The 22,874-nt window shown below is 51.2% G+C and overlaps 2 protein-coding genes across 5 annotated transcripts in view; one reads left to right on the forward strand and one right to left on the reverse strand.

The window, feature by feature from the left end:
* Positions 1-13,251, forward strand: part of LOC135996354 (disabled homolog 2-interacting protein-like) — a 45,895-nt gene extending 32,644 nt beyond the window's left edge. For 2 of the 4 annotated variants that reach the window (XM_065648211.1, XM_065648212.1), the window contains exons 10-14: positions 121-994; positions 2,674-2,826; positions 5,755-5,957; positions 6,797-6,884; positions 8,421-9,460. In XM_065648211.1, the coding sequence (XP_065504283.1) occupies positions 121-994; positions 2,674-2,826; positions 5,755-5,957; positions 6,797-6,884; positions 8,421-8,588 (1,486 nt within the window). In that variant the 3' untranslated portion in view covers positions 8,589-9,460. Of the gene's footprint in view, positions 1-120; positions 995-2,673; positions 2,827-5,754; positions 5,958-6,796; positions 6,885-8,420; positions 9,461-9,693 lie in introns of those variants that run through there. The other 2 variants (XM_065648210.1, XM_065648209.1) reach the window with 2 other exon arrangements.
* Positions 13,252-18,367: 5,116 nt separating this feature from the next.
* Positions 18,368-22,874, reverse strand: part of TTLL11 (tubulin tyrosine ligase like 11) — a 35,672-nt gene continuing 31,165 nt past the window's right edge. The window contains exon 9 of the mRNA XM_065648835.1: positions 18,368-22,128. Coding sequence (XP_065504907.1) covers positions 21,830-22,128 — 299 coding nt within the window. The 3' untranslated portion in view covers positions 18,368-21,829. The remainder of the gene's footprint in view (positions 22,129-22,874) is intronic.

Here is a 22,874-nt window from a genome sequence, read left to right on the forward strand (position 1 = left end):
CGCTGCACCACGCTGATTTCTTCTGAGTGATTTCGTTTTCCTGCTCCGGTGCAGCATTCACAACTCTTCTTTTTTGTTTTGTTTTCCTCTCCTCTTCCTTATGCACTGACTTCCCCGCAGTCTGATAGATTTCACACGGTTACCATCTCCAACCCCTGAAAACAAGGACTTGTTTTTTGTCACAAGGTCTGCCGGGGCCCAGCCCTCGCCTGCCCGAAGCTCCAGTTACTCAGAGGCCAATGAGCCCGACGTGCAGATGTCTAATGGCAGCAAGAGTTTGTCCATGGTGGACTTGCAGGACAATCGGCTCTTGGACAGTGGGGCCAACGCGCCCGGCACGGCCGACTCCCTCAATGACAGTCAGTCATCCCTCGGGCAGTTGCAGGGCGTGTGGACCGCGCGGACTCAGCAGAACAGCGTGACGGGCATGGCCACCGTGCGCCGGGTGGGCCAGACCCCCACCACGCCGAGCGGCGAGAGCGCGCCGGGCCGGCCGCAGCTCCTGGCACCCCTCTCCTTCCAGAACCCCGTCTACCAGATGGCGGCCGGGCTGCCGCTGTCCCCCCGCGGCCTGGGCGACTCCGGCTCCGAGTGCCACAGCTCACTCAGCTCCCACAGCAACAGCGAGGAGCTGACGGCCAACAAGCACGGCTTCGCCGCCCCCGCCGCCAGCGAGGACTTCGCCCGCCGGACGGGAGAGCTGGCCCGCCGGCAGCTCTCGCTGACGGAGAAGGGCGGCCAGCCCACCATGCCGCGGCAGAACAGCGCGGGACCGCAGAGGCGGATAGACCAGCCGCCCCCGCCGCCCCCGCCCGTCTCCCGGGGCCGGACGCCGCCCTCACTGCTGAACACGGTCCAGTACCAGCGACCCTCCAGCGGCAGCATGATGTCCTCCTCGCCAGACTGGCCCGGCAGCGGCGCCCGCCTGCGGCAGCAGTCCTCCTCCTCCAAGGGCGACAGCCCCGAGATGAAGCAGCGCACGATGCACAAACAGGTGAGTTCGGGGGCTGTCCCAGCGCTGGGCGGTGAAGGGACCAGGCGGGGTCAACCTGTGGGTTTGGAGGAGGAATCAGGCGGTGGGGATCGCTGCAAAGCGGGGGATATCACTCTGGGTTAGTGCATCGGTGCCAGCCCCGTGGTGGCATTGCACGTGGGGATGTACCTCAGCTCTTGCACCCAGCTTGGCCTGAGATGCAGGCCCTCCAGGGATGTGGACACAGACCAGCGTTCCTTCTTCGTGTTCCTCCATCAGTGTGTGACTGCCGCACGGCAGCATGTGGCAGAGACAGGAGGGCGATGGCCGCTGTGCCTCCTTCCTGCACTACCATCTCGTCACCGCTTTGCCTCTCCATGCCCAGGCTCTCATCCCATGCCATAGCCAGCCCCGCGCCATCTCCCAGACCTGGACCAGGCCCTCATCTTCTCTTGTAACCAAGAGTCTCCCCGCTGCCGCTCCCGTCCCCCCAGAGCCGCGGGGCCCTGGACGCTCGTGTTTGCAGCCGGGGAGGTGGGAGCGGTGGGCAGGGCTGTGCTCCCCACCGACAGTGACCTTCTGCTGGGCAGCGGTTCAGGTCCCAGACCACACGCTGGTGTGCACAGAAATACATTTTGCAATTTGTGGTGCTAAAATTGAAAGCAGTAGGTCTCAGACCCAGGGCCTTCTGGTTTTCCTGGCACGGATAAATTGGTTTTTTCTAGTGCTCATTTATTCATATGACATTTCAGAACTAACCCTATAGAAAATTAACACAGTAGGACCTCTCAGTGCCTAAAGGAAGAGTTTTAAAAGTAATACAAACCCAGAGAATATGGACAAATGGCAAGAGCTCGCTGCATCTCAGCCCAGACACAGTATTAAGGCACCTTTTCAGCAGTTGAAAGAGCAACAGAGCTGGTGTAACTACCTCTCTGCCTCGGTCAGCGCTGCTTTATCAGCCCTGTCCGGAACAGTTCTGTGCTTACGATACTGATTCATATGCGCTGACATTAGCAAGCACAACACATAGCAGTGCTGGGATAATGTGGATCAATACTCGTTAGGTACAGAGGGCACAGAGCTCTGCAAGCAGAGCAGCCTGTTCAGTAGCAGAATTTATTCCCGAAAGACAACAGTGAAGTCCAGTGACCTTCGGAAAGCCCTGGCCAAGGCGTGTTTGTGGATCTTTCCTCCGTCCACCTGTATTGTCCTCTCAAAGATTCTCTGAAGACCTGAAGTCCTCAGATTGCCTCTCCTACCCTTAATCTGCCTATTTTACTTGTATGTTAGCAGCACCTGTAAACCATAATGAAACAGCTGATAGTTGGTGGTACTAAATGCTGTTTGAGAACAAAGAAATCCCATTTGGTGGCTGTTTCAGTGAATTCCCCAAACCTTGTTCCTGCCATCCAGAAGCTCTACCTCTGGGAGTTCGTCTGCTGAAGTGACTTCCAAGCTGTCCCAGGCCAGCGCAGACGTCTTTTTTCACTTCTTCAGAGAAGGAAGAACAAGGCAGAAGGATTTCATGGACATCCTTTACCAGTGGCCCTGAGCACTCTGGTGGCTCAGACCTGTTGGCTGCTGTTCGAGCAGCGTGGGAGAGGGCTCAGGGCTCACTTGGAAGGAAATTCTCTCCATTTTCATGACCATTTCTGTTACAGGTTTTTCTTTTGTCATGGTTGTATGTTTCATTGTAGGCCCCTTCTCCTGTGAACCCCAATGCCCTGGACCGCACTGCTGCTTGGCTTTTGAATATGAACATGCAGTTTTTAGAAGATGAAAGCATTGACCCAGATTCCAAGCACAGGGATAAGCTCAGGAATAAGGACGAGCTCAGCCAAGCAGAAAAGGTAAAACCTGATTGGATTGAAACAAGTTTCTAAATAGAGAGAGGACTTCCTTGAATGTGGTTCATCTGAGCACCCTGGGGACAAGGTGGGCTGTGTGGCACGTCCCTGCCAGGAGATGGGGTGTCAGCTGGCCCTGTGACCTGCTCAGCCTCACAAGGCACTTCTGGGGAAGGTCTGGGAGGTTTTCACACACTTGGTGACTGGAATTATGCTCTGACGAAAGCGAGTAAGAAAAATAGGAGCTAGGAATCAAGTGCTGGTGCTGCTCTGCGACAAACTCTAGGTACAAGGAGCCTTGTCCCTCACAGCGGCGACATGTAGCGAGATGTCAAAAGGCTGTAAACAGACCTAAAAATTAAGTCCAGATCCTGGTCTCAGAGGCAGCGCTGGGGCCTGGGGTGACTTCACTGGTGCAGTGACACTGCCCCGAGCTTGCACCTGTGTCACACAGGCTGGGGCCCTGCAGGTCTGTCCAGGAGTCAGTGGCAGAAGCGGGGAAGAGACCGCGCAGGCCTGGCTGGGGGTGAAGGAGGGTTAGAAATACAGATGCAGCAGCCAGGAGCTGAGGAGATCCCGTCTTTGCTGATTGCTGCTTCTGCAAGGTGCTTTCTCAGCAGCCTGGCCCTGCCAGGACCGCTGTGGTTGGGCACAGCATTTGGGATGTTTCCTCCGTGTGCTGCTCTTCTGTCACACCAGCCGCGTGTCACCCCCCTGGTCCCACAGAAGTGCAGACATCACCCTCCCTGAGCCTCTTTCCTGTTTTTCCAGCGCAGATGTGTGTCTGGTTTTGTTACGATAGCCTTCCTGTTCTCGTTTTGCTGTGCTGCATCATTTTGGGACAGTCACATGTTATATTGCAGTGAAATGCCAAAGGCAGGTATCGAAGGGACAGGGAGGTACAAGGCGATGGCTCCCGGCTGCCCCAGGAAAAGTGTGGCAGAGTTTTGTGATAGTTCAGCCCCTTTCTTACTGGGTGTTCCTGTAAATACACAGACACATACTGATCAAATAGCAGCTGACACATAAAAATATACGTGTTTAGCAGAGGTATGGAGGTATAGCTAAGCAGAGACAGCAGCAGGCAGCAGATCAAGAGACATCGTTCTCAGACTGGTGCATCAGGCACTGGGTTATTGCTGCATTTGCTCATGGAAGGGCTTTGAAAAGGGTTCAGCGCTCATGTGAGTCCGCAGTGGAGACGCCAGCGCCAGGCTCTGCCGTGGCGGTGGGACTGCAGCCCGGTGACGCGCCAAGGAGCCGTGTGCTGGCCCTGCTCCCGTGGGCCCGTGGGACGCTGTACGTGCCAGGGCTCGCCAGCACGGGCCCTGCTCAGGGTACATGCTGGGATTACCAGTTCTGACAGCGTTACACAAACCGGTCCCTGCCCAGGTTCAGCGGAGCCTCCAGGAGCCTGCTGTCTCATTCCCATGCAGCATCTTTCCTTACTTTGCTGTCACATCAGTCACTGACATTAAAGATCACCATTAGCATAATCTCTCTCCCCATTACTGTAAGATGTGAATGGTAACTGAGAGTGAGACAAGTGTTCTAGAGACAGGAGCGACTCCTTTGGTCTCTGAGGCCTCTGCTGCTATCATTTGAGCTCACTTACGCTGCTTCTATTTTAAGGCTAGGGTAGGTATTTAATTGTTCCTGTTCAAGCAACTCCCTTCTGTCTGACTTAAGTGCTTCTGTGCAACCGTATGGGCGTCTGTGTTCCCTCATCGCTCCAGGTTACATGTGCCAACTGTGTTGTTTCAGCGCCGCAGTAGATGCTTTGCTAAAGGGAAAACAGCGTGAGGGGTGTGCTGTCCCTGCCGAGGCAGGAGAGCTGCTCTGCTCCACCGCCCCAACAGGGCTCTCAGGACTGGGACACAACCAAGTCCATCCGTCGTTTGAGTGCTTACACAGGTGGCCATGGCCAAAACAAGAAGACGGGTGGGTTTTTTCAGCTACCCATGTAAAGACACAATTAAGCACATTTCTGTCAGTTCATGAACAACTCGTGGCTTTGTAACAGACTTCATGACTCAGATGGAAGCCTTTTTCCCATATCTGACTCTTAAAAGCAGCTTGTCAAATTGTCAGCTGCATGTTAACTCTAAGGTTATTCCAGTTCAGATATTTTTTTTTAAAGAAAATTTCCAAAGATAATTTTTTTGAAATTAAGGTGGAGTTTTTTGGTACAGATAGACAGTGGGTTTCCCTTTAGCAAAGCAAGTTGTACTGAATGCTCTGCTTCTGCAATAGCTGAACCCAGCTTTACTGACTTAGCTCTTAATTTTTTTGATAGCTGTATGCGATTCTGCTGCTGCTGCTTTTTAGCTTTATCTGAATGAATGGTACCACTGTGGGGTCTTGGGTTCATGCAGCAGCTCTTCTCGGATTGAACCCGGTTTGATATCTGATGGCACAGTTAAAATGCTGGGCGTCCGTCTGTCGTGCTGCAGAGCCGCAGCCTGGCAGGAGGCACAAGCAGCTCCTCCTTGGCTCCAGCAGCTCCAAACCACCCCTGTTTATTGTTGTAGACTGAAGAGCTCATGCGTAAACCCAAAATCCCACCAGTGCAGCTTGTCCTGCCTGTGCTCAGCCCCACACCATTAGCGCGAGGAAGGTGCCAGCCGCGTTTGTCATTCGCTCCCTCTAACCTGCATTCCCCTGTGAAATGCCAGACTCTGCTAACAACCCATTCTCTGAACCTGCCAGTGACCTGCCCGCCCCGTGGAATGCAGCATCGCTCCTAGCGCAGTGGAGAAGACTGAAGAGGAGGTGTCGGCAAGCGGGGTTATCTGAGCTGGGTTTGCCGCTAGTCTAACGCAAAGAGAGGGACATGATGGGGTTCTGGGGAAACCCTGGCAAGGGCAAAGCCCTACTGGGTAACGTGCCACGTGTGTTTTCTCCTCCTGTGTCTGTCCTCGCGTGCTGTAGTACCAGCAGGACCTGGTGGTGCTGCAGGACAAGCTTCGCATCTCCAACAAGAAGCTGGAGGAGTATGAGACTCGCTTCAAGTGCCAGGAGGAGACGACGCAGAAGCTGATGCTGGAGTACCAGGCCAGGCTGGAGGAGAGCGAGGAGCGGCTGCGCCGGCAGCAGGAAGATAAGGAGATCCAGATGAAGGGCATCATCAGCAGGTACGGGGAGGTGGGCGGGCTGGAGGTGACGGTAGCGCAGGTGGACAGGCTGGTGCTAGAGCTGACTCTTGCTCAGGAGAACTGGGTTTCTTCAGAGGTGCAGGCACATTTTCCGTGCAGGTTTTCCAGCATTTGTTCACTTTCTGCCCCTCTGGGTTGCAGCCTGTGGCGGGGATTTAAAGCCCAGACTCTGGGTAACCCACATCAGTGTTACCTGACACTTTCCTGAGTCACAAACGCAAAACTTCAGGAGGGGAGGGCTGGCAACCCGCTCCACTTCTCGGAGGATCTGGCAGGTTTGCTTTTCTGTTCATATGAGCAATAGGTGTAACAATTAAGAATGTTATTTTCCTGACGTTTAGCTAAAGATCTTATTACCATCCCCTCAGCTGTAAATCCTTTTCTCCCACCCAGTGGGATGCAGCGCTCACATTTGTCTGGGACAGGGGCTGTTCCAGTGCAGGTAGCTTCACCTTTACCTGAGCCAAGCCAAATTGGTGCTTTTAATCAGCCTTCCCTGTTCTGTGTCACTTGAGCTTTGGTACAGTCTGCAGCAGAGGTCTCTAGAGAAGAGTTAGAGTCAGAAAAAAGACTAGTTCTGAACTATTGGTTTGTGTGTAAGAGGAGATAATGCCAATGACCATGTGTCTTCTTTGTGCTCAATTGCACAACTGCATTTCCTACAATACCCCTTTGCTTCCTTGGTGTCAGGGACTAAATGAGGACACGATTTGTATCATTCACTCTGGGTGGCTGATTTAGATGTGTATGAGACTTAATACCTGCGCTTAGCAAAGCTCAACAAATGTAATTTGTTTTCTTGTCTGTTTGGCTACCAGACTGATGTCAGTTGAGGAGGAGTTAAAGAAGGACCATGCAGAAATGCAGGCTGCCGTGGATTCCAAGCAGAAGATTATCGATGCACAGGTGAGTCCTTGATACCAAGGGCTGCAGCACTTTTGGGGTGAGTCTCCCCGCCCCGAGCGTGGTGCGACCGTGCGTGGTGAGTCAGCAGCAGCTGCGGTCAGCGACAGAGCAGGACAGACTCCAGCAGGGTGTGATGTATTGTCACAGCGTTCGCATTTGTACAGCCGTTTCCAGCCTTGGAGCGTGGCAGGTGACACAGAGGGTGTGGGGGTGGCAGTTTGTGGACGGATCATACCCACAATTCAGTCAGTTTGTGGGAGGATCATGTCGTTGGCTCAGTCCAGAGCTTTGCTTGGTGCTTCATGTTCCAGTAACACTTGCAGGACATGAGTACAAGGAACACACAGCCCGGCCAGAGCAAAGCCACAAGTTTTTTTTAGCCTTTAAGTTGTGCCTTGCAGGATTGGGAAGCTCAGTTACTGCTATAGATTACAGTGGCAGGGGAGCATCAAATGATGGGTGCAAAACACCATGCTTGGAAAAGAGAATCTGAAAATACAGTCCATAGTCTTTTCATTTGTCTAGGCAGAGATCAGCATATTCTTAGCAGCGAGGCTTTCCGACAGGTTGTGGCTAGGTGATGGGATATTCTAGTCTTACTCCTAACAACCCTATTAATCACTTGTGAGTCACTATTCATGGCTAATTTACCGTATAACTAATTAAAAACTAGGTGAGACAATAGTCATTTTGTGAAAAGAATAATTGTTTTTCTGGAGAGTAATGTGGTCAAAGCTTGTAAATCATCATGTTCCCTTCTGTGCTCTGGCAAAGCCCAGCAGAGACAAGGGCGTCCGGAGGCTCCACAGCCTGTCCCGTCTCCTGCCACCTCCCGTGTGAGGCTCTCACCATGAGCCATTCTACACCTTCTCTTTTTGGCATCTCAGGCTGTACGATAGCGTTGGACAGGTTCATATGGACCTCCAGTGTCACAGGCAAACTACTGTGCCCCTGAGGTGGTTCTGTCCTGCAGACGGAGAAGGACAATGACTTGTTGGGTGTCACAAAGAGCAGGAGCTGCAGAATCGGGCTGCAACACAGGAGTTCTTGCTCCCATCCTTACGATACTGTCGTTGGTGAGAGTTGCCATCAAAGCCATCCTGGGAGGCCACAAGTCATTTCAACTATTAATTTACACTAACAAAATCAATTAAATACTGGCAGGAATAACTATCTTGAGAGAGCTTGGTTTTAGAAAAGGAATCTTATCATCTTTGTAACAGCTGCAGTTGAACAAACGGTACAATGAATTTCTGTATAACTGAAGAATTAGAGAAACCGTTATCTCCATTTTCTTCAGGATGCTAAAATGAATTTAGCTCACATGCACAAGCAAGGTACATTTGTGGCCCCGCTAATAGCATCAGATTTTTTAAAATTATGTGTAGCATTTAAAAACATGACAGCTAGGAATGCCAAAGAGAAGGGTCCTGGTCCAAGAGGCCTCTGGGTCGCGGTTGGGACAAGCGCTGGTATCAGAGGGACAGATCTCTGTGTGTCTCCACTGACCAGTCCCTTCTGCCCGTTCGCTTGCAGGAGAAACGCATTGCTTCACTGGACGCTGCCAACGCACGGTTAATGAGTGCCCTAACTCAGCTGAAAGAGAGGTACAGCATGCAGACACGTAATGGGATCTCCCCCACAAACCCAACTAAATTGCAGATTACAGAGAATGGAGAATTCAGAAACAGCAGTAATTGTTAACCCGCGGAGGGTGCTGCCGCAGGAGAGGAGGCCTGGCCAGAGAGACCGTGCAGCAGCAGGTGTGAGCCGCGGCTTCAGAGAACGGCTGCTCTCCCCAGAGAATCCAGCTCCTTACTGCGGACGGCGCGCGTGACTGAGCCCGTGTGCGAGATGCTAATGCCAGCACATTGAGGGGACGGGAAGATCGAGTGTGAGATGAGTGGCATAAGGAAATAACATATATTTGAGAATCGCTGTCACTGTTGCATTTAAATCAGTGTTTAATGTTTAAACAAAAGTAACCTTTTCCTTCTAAACTGCCCAAAGGAGATGCCTCACCCTCCCCAGCAAGGAGAAACGTCCTTGCCATTGCAGTAAGCGAATAAAGGGAGCTGGGCGCAGCCTGCAGCAGGCACAGGCCGGTTTGAGCGTGCTGCTGGGTGCAGCAAGGCTTGGCCCGCTCCCGCCGTGCCCCCCCGGAGCACAGCCCTCCCACAGCAAACCCCGAGCCAGCTCAGCCCTCCTTCCCCAGGCGGCTTTTGTGAGGCCAGTGACTGTCCACAGGGCATTGACGCAGCTAATTAGTGTTTAATTAGGGGATACAGTCCAGAGGAAAGATCAGTCGCGCTCTGCGCGATGTGGGGTGCTGCGTGGGGCCCCCGCGGTGGCAGGACAGGGATCAGGGGGTCCTGGGGTCCCCGGGGAGCAGAGCCCAGGGCGCTGGCACACAAGCCGAGGGAGGAGCTGGCACCTGGTGACCGGTGAAGCGATTCCTCTCTACAGCATCTGCACCCTCACAAATAATGGGGAAGAGTCTGTGTAAGCAAGAGCCCCCGGGCACTGTCCCCCCCCACACGTACTTGTGGCCACAGAATAAAGGAAATGTTGCCTGAGCTTGGTCCCTGAGCTGTGAATGAGGGGCTGGATTTCCTGGTGCCCGTCAGGGTAGAGGGGAGTGAGGGGCTATGTGAAATGACCAGCTCGGCCTGACAAAGGGTGCGTTATGGGGATTAAATGCGCTGCGCAAAGATTCTTACTATTTCTGGGGAGAAAAAACAGACAAAGAAACAAGAAAAAGCCCTGAAGAATCATGAAGATCGGTAATTGTATTTCTTTTCTTTCACAGTATGCATTAGAAAAAAAAAGATCCCATTTTCTGGAATACTGTCCTCTTTAAATTGGGAATGAGCACTGCATGGAAATTATCCGGCTCGAAGAATGTAAAACATGGTCATAAGGGAGTAACCAACAAGAACAGCAGCCACCACCGAAAGGCCCCTTGTCAGGAGCACTGTGCAGGCATAAGCCAGGATTAGACTTTCCTAACTGCTGAAACGCAGATTCGGCACATTCAGACACGTTGTGCTCAGCGGAGGGGTCACCTCCTTAACGGGGGGTTGTGCCGCTGACCTGCCGTCATGGTGTGTTTGTTGGTTTGTGGTTTGTTTTTTTTTTTTTTAAGTTAGAACTTCATGACTCCCAGTCTCAGAGCAGGTCACTCGTACCGAGAGCCAGAGAGCTTTCTCTGAGACACGGATGCCAGTGTACAGTGTACAGGACATCTGCCTGTTCCTCCCGCTAAGGTTTAACACCCTGCTCCACGCCTGTCCACCTGTAGATGTCCAGCCCAAGGGCCCGGGCCGCTCCCGGGGCTCAGGTTCCGTCTCCAGCCGCGAGCGGGACACGTTGCAGTGCGCCCTGCGTTCCGTGCTGCCCTACGGCCCTAAGGCTCATTAACCGCATTCTGACACGTGCAATTGGTTTCAAAATCAAAGATGCTTTTTAAAAATTTTTTTTTTTTTTTCCCTAACTGATGTTCTGTTCCCGGGAAGCCCTGGGCCAAGGCCGGTGCGGCTCGGTGCGCTGCGGTCTCCGTGCCAACGCCTGCAAAGAGCTGCAGTCCCAGCCCCCAACCGGAGCTCCTCACAGAAAAATAATTATGCGTTTGTGACAAGTACAGTCACCTTTGAATTTTGGAGACTAGCACAGATGGCTTTGAAGAACCTCACAAAACTGACAAAGTTACAACTGGAGAAAGACCCAGACAGGTTAGGAATACACAGGGTACCGTGAACCGCTGGGTACGTACATGTACATCTGCCCTTGTCTCAGAGTCAAACACAGTACGAGAACACTGCAAAAAGACTATTTTAAACCGCTCTTGCCCTGAGATGTATGTTTAGAAATGATTGGTTTTTGAGTTCCAAAATATTTGTGTTGCAAGAGACACAAGTTTTTCAAGTGAGAAGCAACACAGAGGAATGGAAACACTAGCAGGGCACGGGGTTGGGCGCCCCACCAGCAACGTGTTTCCATTCGCACACAGAAGGAATCTGGGGACGCGGTCAGCACTCTCTGTTAAGTGCTGCAAAAAAAAGAAACGCCCACAAAACAATTGTTTAGTACTGAAGCTAAGCACAGTACATCTTAATCTTCTCCTCAACCACAAGCCAAGGCACTAACCCCCCAGTCAGAAACTCCTGGTTAACCTCAGACTCGCAAATTACTGAACACACGTTCTGCTAAAATAGCAGGAATGCTTCAGTCCTTCCACAGTGAGTTGTTAAAATCTGAAAAGTTCCAGTGCCAACACCACCTGGAGTTGTTGCTTTGTTTCCTGAGCCAGTATGAAAATAAATTCAAATCACAATGAAATCTCGTTACAGTAGAGATTCCCCCCTCAGCCCCTCTGTCCCCACGTCTCCTTTCCCCACAAGTGTCAACAACTGGACCGAAACGTGACCCTCCCTGCAGAGGTTTGGGGATAGGTTTCAAGATCCAGGCTCAGTTCAGTTCTGTTGCTTCAGTTTGTGTTTGTTATTTATAAACTGTACGTCGCGTGTGCGGGAGGCAGCGGTGGCCGCGGAGCCGGACCTGGCGCAGCAATACGGAGGCGAATCCACCGGTGCTTGTGGCACCACAGCAAAGCAACCACTGTCCCCAGCCTTCTGTGATCGGCTCCGTTTTCTTTTTTCGGTCTTGCGCTTTCTACAGTAAGAGGCTGTTCTAGTGCAAACTCGTCAAAGTGTAAACTAAATGAAAACACACTCGAATTTTTATCTTAATACAAGTCTTAATATTTTTTTGTAAATGCTTTCAGTGTTTACTGTAACGTATCTATCTCACTAACAGTTGTATATAGTAACTTCTGGTGCTGCTTATTCGGTCAGGATTTGGCTGTATCTCACTGCTGTTTTGGAGAGGTGGGCTCACACCAGCAAATCGGGATCCAGACACAGGTTACGATTTCAGTCTCCTCCTTTTGGGGCTCTGAGGAAAGGGAGAGAAGCCAGGGATCCAGATTTGGGGTTGGTCCACCTCAAGAATTCTGTTTTAAGAGTTTTGATTTGGGGGTTTGTTAAACTGTAGTGAATGCTTCTGAAAAATGAGCAAAGTTTTGCGTAAAGGGGGATGAAATGGACTGAACAATGTCCCAAGGTCCCTGCGGACTGCAGGTATCGTCACTTGGGACAGGGATTATGGCTTCAGTGCCAAAAGACCGGAGGGACCCCAGTCCTTCCCCACACCAACTCATACTACAGTGTAGTCGCCAGCCCCTTTTGCACCAGTTTAAGCAAATCCTGTGCCATCCAAAGAGTCCAACGTCACTCTGCATTGTCATTTGAGTCTGGTTGGTTTTGTTTTCTGCTTTTGCAGTTGTAAAGCACTGATTGCACTGTGAGAATCCTCTGAGCTGGCAGTCAGCCCCGCAGCTTGCTGCAGGGTGCAGGACACCGGTTCTGCTTCTACAAATATTCCTAAAAGGGAAAAGGGACTTGGTGGACCCGAGCGAGGCATCACAGGCTCTCCCAGGAAAGCAATCAGCAAGTAATCTATCATTTCCAAAGTTCACAGAGCTCATAGGGTTTTTCCCGTGTTATTAATGTCCATACCCAGATACAACAGAAAACACACTGAGGTCTGTTCTGTGATGAACAAGGAGAGGATTTTTAGTCACAGGAGATGGAAAATACAGTGATGTGTTCTGCCAGGACAGCCACAAGCAGAAAACCCTACGGGAGCACGCGTGCAGCGCCCCGTCCTTCCACCCGCACCGGCTCGTGGGCCACCCTCCTCCCGACCACGAGGCTGCAAGCCCAAGGCTGCGGCACCTGCCCTGCTCCGAGCAGCCCTGCTCTAACCCTCCCCAGACCCATAACTTGCCTTTTTCTTTTCCCTTGGGGAAAATGACACATGGGGGGAGAAGGAAGACGACAGCAGCACCGCTACCATGCAGCTCATGGGCTTCACAAACCAAATCCAATCTCGAGGGTGTTGCACAACATTCAGAAACAACCACGCTTCGAAAAAAGGTGTCACGGTCAAGCATTGACTTTCCCAGCTCACCCGAGCTGTGACATTGCTGTAAATGCCATGTGGTTCTGCATCAGCTACCGGTACCCAGAGTGCAGTCTCCATGTTCACTTATTCCTTTATCATACATCACTGTGTCTTAAGATATACCTCTCTCTGTATATCTGCTTAGGCTGATACTTGTTCCTGATAAGCAGTTGCTATGTTTTATATCCTCTTATAAAAGAAAAACAAATCTTTTTTTTGTAAGTATGTTTAAAAACAAAAAAAAAAAGCAAAGTGGAAGTGTTTGCTGAATCTCCTTCAGCTCCTTTTAAACTATGTAATAATGTACAGAGAAAGTTGTTGGTGTTCAAAGAAATGATGTGGCTGTGCAATTTATGTACATTTGCAATTAGAAATATTAAAGATTTATTTAGATATTTTACACAAGTGCTCCAGCACCTCTACTCAGTCATTTCTAGTTTCTGGGGCATCCCAGCACACACTGGCCACATGCACACGAGTATCTGTCTCATCTGTTGCCCCAGACACATGATGTGAAACGCTGCTCCCGTCTCAGCCATGGGCTGGCTGACCAGCACCTCTCACAGCTTCGGGGGCTCTGGGGAGACAAAGGGACCCAGCAGCTCCACGGGCTCACAGCCTCGAGACTCGGCCAGGAGCCACATCCCCGATTTGGGCATTTGCAGCAGCGACAGAGTCCAGAAGAAGACGCTGTGGGCAGCAGCAGCGAACGCTCACAGCTCCTCACAGCCCATGTGCCCCTCTCTTTCCAAACCGCCCTTCTTCTGCCTCGACAGTAGAAGCAGCAGAAAACTTGGAGGAGAGTCATTAAAACCCTGGTCAGCATTGGCACCTCTGCCTCATTATCATCACCATAATTAGCTCCTCCGAGAGAAGGGGAAGACAGGCTGGCTGCATCAAAATGCCTGGGGATGAGAGAGGGAGAGGCTGCCTGTGGCTGTTCCGTGCTCAGACCGGCTCAGGCCCCGCGCTGGGCTCTGCTGGATCACGAGTGAGCCAGACAGAACCCGCTGCTGCCTCTGCCAGGAACCTGCCCAGGCAGGGAAGGCAAAACCCACCCAGGTTCAAATCCTCGCTCCGGGCCCTGCCTTCCCCCTCAGATCCATCCCTGCAGCATTTCGCAGTGTCACCTGCATTCAACCGCAGCCGTGGGCCTGCCCAGGGCTGCAGCACAGGCAGCATTTCCATCGCAGGGGTGCAAACGCAGCCTGTCCTGCTCTCACACTCCTCCTTGTGCCACCTCGGGGTGAAGGTCCCGGGGCAGCAGCTCTTCAGCGACTCCCCAGTGTCCAGGCAGCAGCAGCTGCTCCTGCTGCACTTCCCACCACGGCTGCAAGAGCATCCTCCACACCACACAAAGTGCTCAACGCTGTTGTATCCAAGTGCTAACGCCTGAAACCCCTTCACGACACACTCAGGCACTGAAACTGTGCTTTGGGGAGGTCTGAACCTTTGGTTCTCCCTGCAGATCACCCTGCCTGTCGCTGGGCACCGCAGTGAGACCATCGTCCGACCCACGCCGTGCAGTGCAGCGCGCTCGGGAAGGTCCCGCCTGCCCCACCGACCCACCTCTCTGCTCCTTGGTGTCACCACACTGGGCTGGGGAGCTCTTGTGCCTCCAAGTTTAACCTTGGTGAATTTGAAGGCTGAGAAAGATAAAAAAAAAAAAAAAAACCACACAGCCCAGGAAACACAGGGCATCTCAGAAGCTGCTGCAAGGAGGAATTAGTCAAGGACACCTTGATTTGAATAAAACCTCTTTAGGGGGCTGTTATGGCTCCATCAGAGCAGAGCTGAATTCTGAGCTGAAAATACCCAGAACGTCTCTGTGCACCTGACGGCTTTAGCGTCGGGGGCTCCGGCACCGGCTCAGCCGCTCGCGCAGGCTCAGGCCCCGGCGCCGCTCGGCAGAGGGGCAAGGCTGGGAAAAGCGAGACCCAAATTGAAATCGGCAGCCAGAACAGCAATGGGAACGGGGAGCTGGGAGGCTGGGGATTATGGATGTGTTTGTTTGAAGTTTTTTAATCTGAAGAGTCATTTTAGCCCAAGACTCATCAGCGATAATGATGTTCTAGTAATTGGGTTTGTGTTGAGTTTAGTAAGTGAGAGTCACTGGACCGTGGGCTGCTCGTGGTGCCAGGCAGCATCTTCCCTACCAGAACCCAGCGAGCAGCGGAGCCTTGGCTGAGGTAGTGCCACCGTGGTCCCACCACATCGCCTGGCAAAGCCAACGGCCACAGCGGCGTCTGGCACCTGCAAGATGTCAGAACTGGACACACGAGGCTGAGCCTGCCCTGCCAGCATGCAGGCTGGCCGTCCTTCACAATTGTAATTTCACTATATGTATTATAATGCTACAGCCATGCCCTGCATGAATGTGCAGCCACCTGCCAGGATTGGATCCCCTCAACCACCACCTGCCGAGCATCCCAACCCAGGGAACCCACAGCTTCCAGCACCTTTGAACCGGGCAAATGCAAGAGTCCTGCCCACCACACAACTCAGGGCAAAGCAACAGCCGGCACGGCGGCCGCCGACAGCTGAGGAGGTGACAGCATTAAGTCAATACTTGTCAAGCTGGGGCCCTAATGGCAAGAGCGAGCCTTTCTGTTTCAGCAGGAGGTGCAGAGATGAGGCTTGTAGGCAGGGAGGACATGGGCAGAAACAGCTTGTTTCTGCTCCTCCGATAATAATCCCTAATCTTTGTTCCCATCAGGCATCTTCCACTCACGCTTTCCGAGCCCCTCACAAGCAGTCAGCTCCCACCCTCCGCTGTGGCACGTGAACAACAGCATCTCTATTTTTACAGCTGGGGACATGCGGTAGGAGCACAACTTTCCCAAGGCCTCTAGCAAGCTACAAAAGCCAAACAGCCGCTTTTCCTCCCTCCCCCTCCTGCACGCAGCAGCCCACGCACTCAGCCCGAGCCCCAGAGCAAACACGCTCTGGAGAAGTAACTGAAAGGCAGCCAGTAAACAAAGCTCCAAAGCCCTGGCCCTGGAGACGGGGGGAGCGCAACCTCTCCTGCCAGAGGAGTCAATAATGACAGGCGAGCAAAAAGGAAGGGGCTGGAAGAACAGGAGTCATTAGTGGAAACTTGTTGTTTGTGCTAATTAGATCATTATCTGGAAACTGCTATTGATGTTGCTATTTCAGGTCCTGCTGCCGTTCACAACTTTATTTTATCCATCTATTGAGCGCCCACCCTCTCCCACGTCCTGCAGAAGGGACTGGCAATGCTGGCCCGAGGCCAAGCTGGGATGGAGATGGTCAGATGCTCTGACCTGAGCCCACTGAGGCCACCACTAGCCCAGCACCACGAGAAGAGGCGAAACACACACGTGGCGGGGGGAACACAGCCAGCCAAACTGCAGCGCTTGGGACAAAGACACACCTGACCTTCCGAAGGGCTTTTACACTCCCATTGATGAGGAGGAGGAAGAGGAGGGAAAACTGTATCACATCACCATAATGTGCCTTTGATTTTGTCCTTTACAGCAATTTCATACCAGTTCTATCCTACACCTGCAGTAAATTGTCAAAAATCAGCAATAACACGAGCGAACTTGCTTCTGCCATCAGAACTGCAAAAACCAACCATGTCCCATGGAGCCAGCTAAGGCGCAGGGCAGGGACCGGCCCGTGTGCGAGGGGGGGCAGCCCAGGGCACCCCGTCCTTCCCGGGGTGCTCCGCCTGCTCCCCCAGCCCCAGGACGCTGAGCACGGGCAGAGTCCGTGTCCCCATCCCTCCTGCCCGCAGCCGGAGCCGCCGCTCCCCGTCACCACGGCGGCTTTGCGGGGGGCCACGGCGAGGAGCGGGAGCACCGGCCAGCCCAGCAGCCCCTCGCACCGGAGGGGTGATGCCTTCGGCTCTCCCGCCCTCCGGCAGAGCCCGTCGGCGTTCCCTCGCTGAGCTCTGCTTAGAACACCGACACGCAACCCCTGCCGCACCACAAAACAGAGGCGCCTTTAAATAAATCACCTCAAACTTAAAAGATGCCATTAGCTATTAGCAAACACTGCAGGCCTATGGGTGAGGGTAATTCAATACGATATGCTTGGGCGTGCAAGGTAATAGGTTTCAGCTGAATACCATGTGATACAATCTCTTCAATGGGAGGTTAAATGAGGCTGAGACACAGACCAGATGGATTTATCTGAGTAGTGCTGTGGGTCTTTTTTTTTTTGGTGTGCCTAAGGTGAACTGAAGGTAAGGAAGGCAGAAATAATCTGAGAGAAAAGCACGAGCTCGGCTGTACGTGGTTGGGGCAGCGTTAGCAGGAGGGACCTCGTCCTGCTGGAGCAAATCATGCGAGCAGGAGGATGCTCACAAGGCAGCACCATAGAAACAGTCAGACAGAAAGAAATACTTTCTCCATTTCACCCGATGGAGGAACAACCAGGGGGCAGAGCGAGACAAGCCAAGCCTAGCTGAGCAGAGACCGGGGCAGAGGTAGACACCAAACTTCTGAGATTTCGGCAGGATTTAGAAACCCAAACACCATCTCTCATCTATCCAGGACCTCTGTGGCACACAAAGGAATCGAATCAGTCAATATTTACAAATCGCTACTGAATTTGGGTCCATTTAACACTAATCGAGCGATAGCAGCACAGCCTGACTTGGAGGATCCGCCCGCTCGCCCCGTCCCCGCAGCTCCTGCTGCGATCAGACCGCGGGCGGGAGAGATCCCAGGTGGGAAAAGCACAACCCGAGGTGGGAAAAGCACAACCCACAACCGCAGTGCCCGTCCCCTCAGCCTCCTCTCCCTGTTCCGCACCGACCCGCGCAGCAGCCCCGGCCGCGGCCGACGGCGCGAACCCCGGGCAGGCCCCGCCTCCCCCTCGCCGACCCCAAACAACAGCGATTACTGTGAAAATGACCCATTTCGCCCAGGACTCCGCAATGACGAACCTGCCGCCGAGGTTCGGCCCCGCCGGTCGCTGCCCCAGCCCCGCCGCGGTCACTCCAGGCCCCGGGCGGGAACGGCTGCGACGCGGCCTGAGGAACGTTCTGGAAGCGCCGGGGCCACGCGGGACAGGGGCCGGGCAGGGGCGGCCGTGGAGCTTTCCCTGCACGGGGGTGCTCCAGGAAGCCCATGGGGCTCCATCTGCTCAGGCTGCACCTCGGCAAACAGTAATTTATTGCACATTTCTGCTCTGTGGAACCAAAGGGCACTGGAAACCCCTGTGGGGCTGAGAGGGGCTGGAGGGCCGGCCCCCACCCAGCAGAGCTGTGGAGATCCACCCTCTAACCACACACACGGAAAAACTCAGCTGATGCACCAACTCAGCAAAGGCTGAGGCATGGGAACACCTCAAGAGACAGCATGGGATAGATTTGCCTTCAAAAGGAAGACACACGTCTTCCAGAAACGGTTGTACAGCAACAGAGGAGGCTGAACGAATGGATTTGGCCAGTTTGACCACATCAGTTTATTGGGCAAGCTGAGAAGCAAAACCGTGGAATTAGGAAGAAACGCAGCAAAGTGTGATGGAAAACAAATTAGAGAGAACAGGGTAACCATTTAAAAGCAAATTGTCACTGTACATCAGAGATTGGAGTAAGGTCAGACACAGTTCTGGCTCCGAACAAGGAGCTGTGATGGTGACAAAGTCACAGCTCAGGCGGCAGCAATGCAGAGCTGAGGCACCAGCCAGGCAGACCCAGCTGCTCCTGGGGCACCTCTTCCTGCCACCTTGGCGTAACTCTCGAGGGCTCCCACATCCAGCAACGTCCTTGTCAACCCTCAGAATCACCGCAGAGGCTCCAGCCTCCCCCGACTCGCGCACCCCAGGCACGGGGTTATGCACCTACCCCGTCCGATGAACTGCAGAGGGCTCAGGTGAAGCAGATTCCCTCCTCAGCAGCAGGGCTCCCAAACTGCCGCCCCCCGTCCCCGGGAAGGCTCCTGGAGCTCCCGGGGCCAGGCTGGACACAGACTGATGCAGCTGGGCCGTAAAGCCGGTACAGAGTGACCTGCACAGCACCGGCAGGTGAGCTCCAGCTGGGGAGACAAAGGCTGGGGCGGGTGGACTCAGGCCTCTCAGCTGAGCGTTATTTGTGCAATTAGCTGAGGATCTCCGTTTCCAGCTGTGTTGTGAAAGGAAGTAGCTAGAAGCGTGTGGCAAGTGAAGCAATCTGCTTGGTGTGTGTTAAATGTTCCCAAAATATATGGCTGTAATGGGGCAAGTTGGGTATTTGGGCAGGGGGCAATTAAGTTTCAAGAGCCCAATCCTGATTAGGCAGAAGATAAATTTCAGGTGACTCCGCCCGCAACAGCCTCATGCAGAGAAAGAACTCGGAACGGAACACCAAGAGTCACGGGGTGAGTTGGGATTCAAGCCTGCAGGGAAGGGGAATCTCTGCGCTGAAATTCTGGACTCACTTGCCTCAAGCCTTCCTTAGATGCTGAAGTGTTTTATTCTGATTTATACCCAGTGTTTCTGGTACGGAGAAAGACTTCACTGGTATGCAATGTTCATACCATGCATGCTCATAAATGGAATAGTGAGTCCTGTGTTAGTCTCAAAAGAGTACATAGAAAAGTACTATTAAAAACCCAACACCTACTACCTTTCATGTATTGTTTCTTTTGCTAGAAAGCTACCTCAGGGTTAACAGATTATCAGTGCATTAACAGTCATGCTCTGAATAAGGTGTCTCTCTGGTTACTTAAAAGCTATGTAAAATTGCTTTGGATACTAAATAATAATTCAGAGGAAATTGAATTAGATGGGAGGGAAGAGAAATGTGACTGTCATAAAGTCTCTAAAGTACACTCCTGTTTTATCCCCCTCCTCCCCCTGAGAATCACACGGCATTCAATTTTCCAATTACATAAATACATGAACACTGGATTACTAGAGGCAGATAATTGAATGTTTTGACTATTCTACAAGGGACCCTTCATATTTGAAGTGGGAGACAAACAGGACATATTGCATTCAGTCTGTGTGTGCACAGGCCATAAAAATCTGTATTGGATCCAGAGAATATAAAGATCTCCAAAACAGAGATTTCAGTGTTTGTATATACAATAGTTAATCTATTCCACTGATATCAGGGTAGCTTATACAATAGTAAAACCTGGATATTTTAGGCCAAGTACTAGCTGAAAGCTGTAAGAAAAGGCATTTGCAGCTGTAGCATTTCAAATCCTACTCTGCTATACCTCTGTCTTTACAGGACATCAATCACAAGATGAGAAGAACTGTGAGCTATTTTCTAGTCTAGCACTGCCAATTCCAAGACTAATGTCAGATGTCACAAAAGGAGAAGTAACCATTTTTCAACTTGTGAATGTCTTCAAATATATTACAATGAAAGTGTAAAAAAAAAAAAATTACCCTTTCAGCTTCATTTGTTCTGACAGATGCCAGACCTTGGAGTTTGGCATTTTATCTTCATACTGCAATAATCTTTCTGAAACTTAAACAAGGTTGAGGGCAGTGACGTTAGTCTACAATTGTCCTCCTATGTACACGTTTCTCTCATGTTTCTGATCCACCAGCCACATTTTAACATCGAGCTCAGGTAATTTGCTCCAGTCCAAATGCCCAGATGCTGCCACCCCACAGCTCCTCGACAGCGTGAACAGCATTAGAACATAAGCAGGCTCATTAACATTAAAGAATAGAACAAAGGAGAGAAATCAAACTTGGATGCAGACATACATTATTGTAATAAAATATGAGACTAAAAATAATTTGACTGAACAGCCCTGAAGTTTGAAGTTATTGATGTCCTCTCAGCCAGTCTCATGTGCTGCTTTGCCCACCTGCCAAGAAGAGCGTGATTGTGGAAGTCGTGGTTCATTTCTTGAAAAATGAGGCTGCTCTGTACAGCTCCAGTGACACAGTCCAGCATTCTTGACAAAATATACTGTTAAATAATATAGATCTAATTTGTACAGAGTTGCACTGTAATTCAAGGGGAAAAATGAAGAATATGTGCAAAGACAAAATCTGCTCTAGATGTTACTGCAGGTCCAAACAGGGTAACAAACATGCAAAAGGCAAAAAATAACCCAGCCTAGAATACAACTAGTTTAGCCTAAAGTCAGAGACAGGATTGGTTTCCCTGGAATTTAATGAACTCTCGGGCCTTTCCACTGTAAAGCTTTTTGCAGAAGCAGTGCTTAGTACCTGAAGACAAAATCACCACTTGATTCACCAAATTAGACTTCATGAAGTAATTTTTTTCTGTGAGTAAGTGTGAGCTTATTGGTTTTGTGGAAGCAAAAGGATAAACATCTGTAGTTTTTCTTTAAAAAAATTAACAGTACTTGTCATGGCAAAGACGTACAAAGAAGTATAATCCAAAATATGGTTTCAGTGTTTTAAGACTGCCTTTAAAAAAGAAGTACATAGACAATGACCAGATCTGTATTGATTCCAACATGTACAGTCCAAGCCACTGAAAGAAGAGGGTCAAAGCCTGAAGTTTGACCACAACTGTAACTCCAGGTTTCAGTTTTGCAAAGTCCACAACTGGTACTTGCGACTGCAGCTCCTTACATGGTTTCCATGATACATCCAGTGCATCCAAAGCAAAGTAATTCCTTGGATATGAGTGTGATGAGTGTGCCCCTCGATCAGTGCAACCCATCCAACAATGCTGGTTATCATCCCGCTGGGTTTTGGTTCTTGTCTTCGCAGGTGCTTTTCTGTCCGCTCGGGATGAACGTGCAGTTTGTCACGCGAGGTGCGATGTGGGTCCAGCAGAGAGGTAAATAAATAGTCATTGCCAGGGTCATTATTTGAGAATGGGAGCTTGCAGTAGACTTTCTGAAGATCATAAATTTAAAAAGCTGGAATAAATAACGGTCACTATCAGAGGAAGGAATTCAGGAATCTGTCTCCCCTCCTGCAGTACATGTACGTACGTCGGGATTAATTCTCAGTTCTGTCCTGGTGAATTAGCACTGTTCATAGCGATGATTTCTATCATCTGCAAATTTACCGGCTGTGGCCGTGCGGTTCAGGAGGGGTGAATGTGCAGCTGGTGTCAGGTGAGGTCCATCTGTCTGACAGGGAACTACTGCACTTCGGCGCTCCACGACCCCGCGGCCACAAACCAGGCGCTTTTCGTCCAGGGCAGCCAGGTGATACTCACAAAAATCGATCAGCGATGCCACTTGCTCGTGAAGTGGGAGGGACTTGTATTTTTTCTGAGCCAGGCAGAAGAACGCTTCGATGAAGGCTTGCAAACACATTCCTGCAAGGAAAAGGCAGACCCAGTAACTCTGCAAGAGTAGTTTTGTTTCAGCTGCATAAAAAACAAACAGTTGAAGTGCATACGAAGGGAAAGTGGTGCAGTGCCAAAAAATGTCGCTGCTACAATAAAACTCTCTGCCCTGCCCCTTGACAAACAAAAGCCCCCCGCAGCAGCCACATGCTGCACAACAGACTCTTCGGGTGTTGTTTGAGCACATCTTACTAATAACACATTGCCAGCCAATGGAAAGAGGGGCTGCATATTAACGCTAATTATTGTATTTAAAACCTTCAAGTAATATCTACTTTAATTTTTAATTAAGAAGCCAGACCACAATGGGTTTTGCAGAACGCCAGCACCAAGGAACAGTTATAGCTGCTTTGTGCTTTAACTGGCTCTCCCAGTTTGAACATACACTTAAGAAGATTATTTCAGGATGAGATATTGAAAGGTTTGGGGTTTTTAACTTAATGTGGGCTTATTGATGCTGCAGGAAAGGCACCTTTTCAAAATATTACAATTACATTCTGAAGTATAATTTCTCTCCAATAAGACTGCAGCTGGGTCGCTTACAATCTTGGCTGTAGAACAGCTTGCAAAGGAATTGTTGAGTTATCTGAAAGCAGCAGCTGCCAGCTCAGTAAATTATTTGATCAGTCGCGGTGAGCTGTAGGCAGGGAAAGCACCTCTGGTCGCATACACGTTCTCCCCAACAAGTGACACTCATCTGAAGCGTTTAATGAAAA

This window comes from Caloenas nicobarica, chromosome 19 (genome assembly GCF_036013445.1).
Source record: "Caloenas nicobarica isolate bCalNic1 chromosome 19, bCalNic1.hap1, whole genome shotgun sequence".
Lineage (NCBI taxonomy): Eukaryota > Metazoa > Chordata > Aves > Columbiformes > Columbidae > Caloenas > Caloenas nicobarica.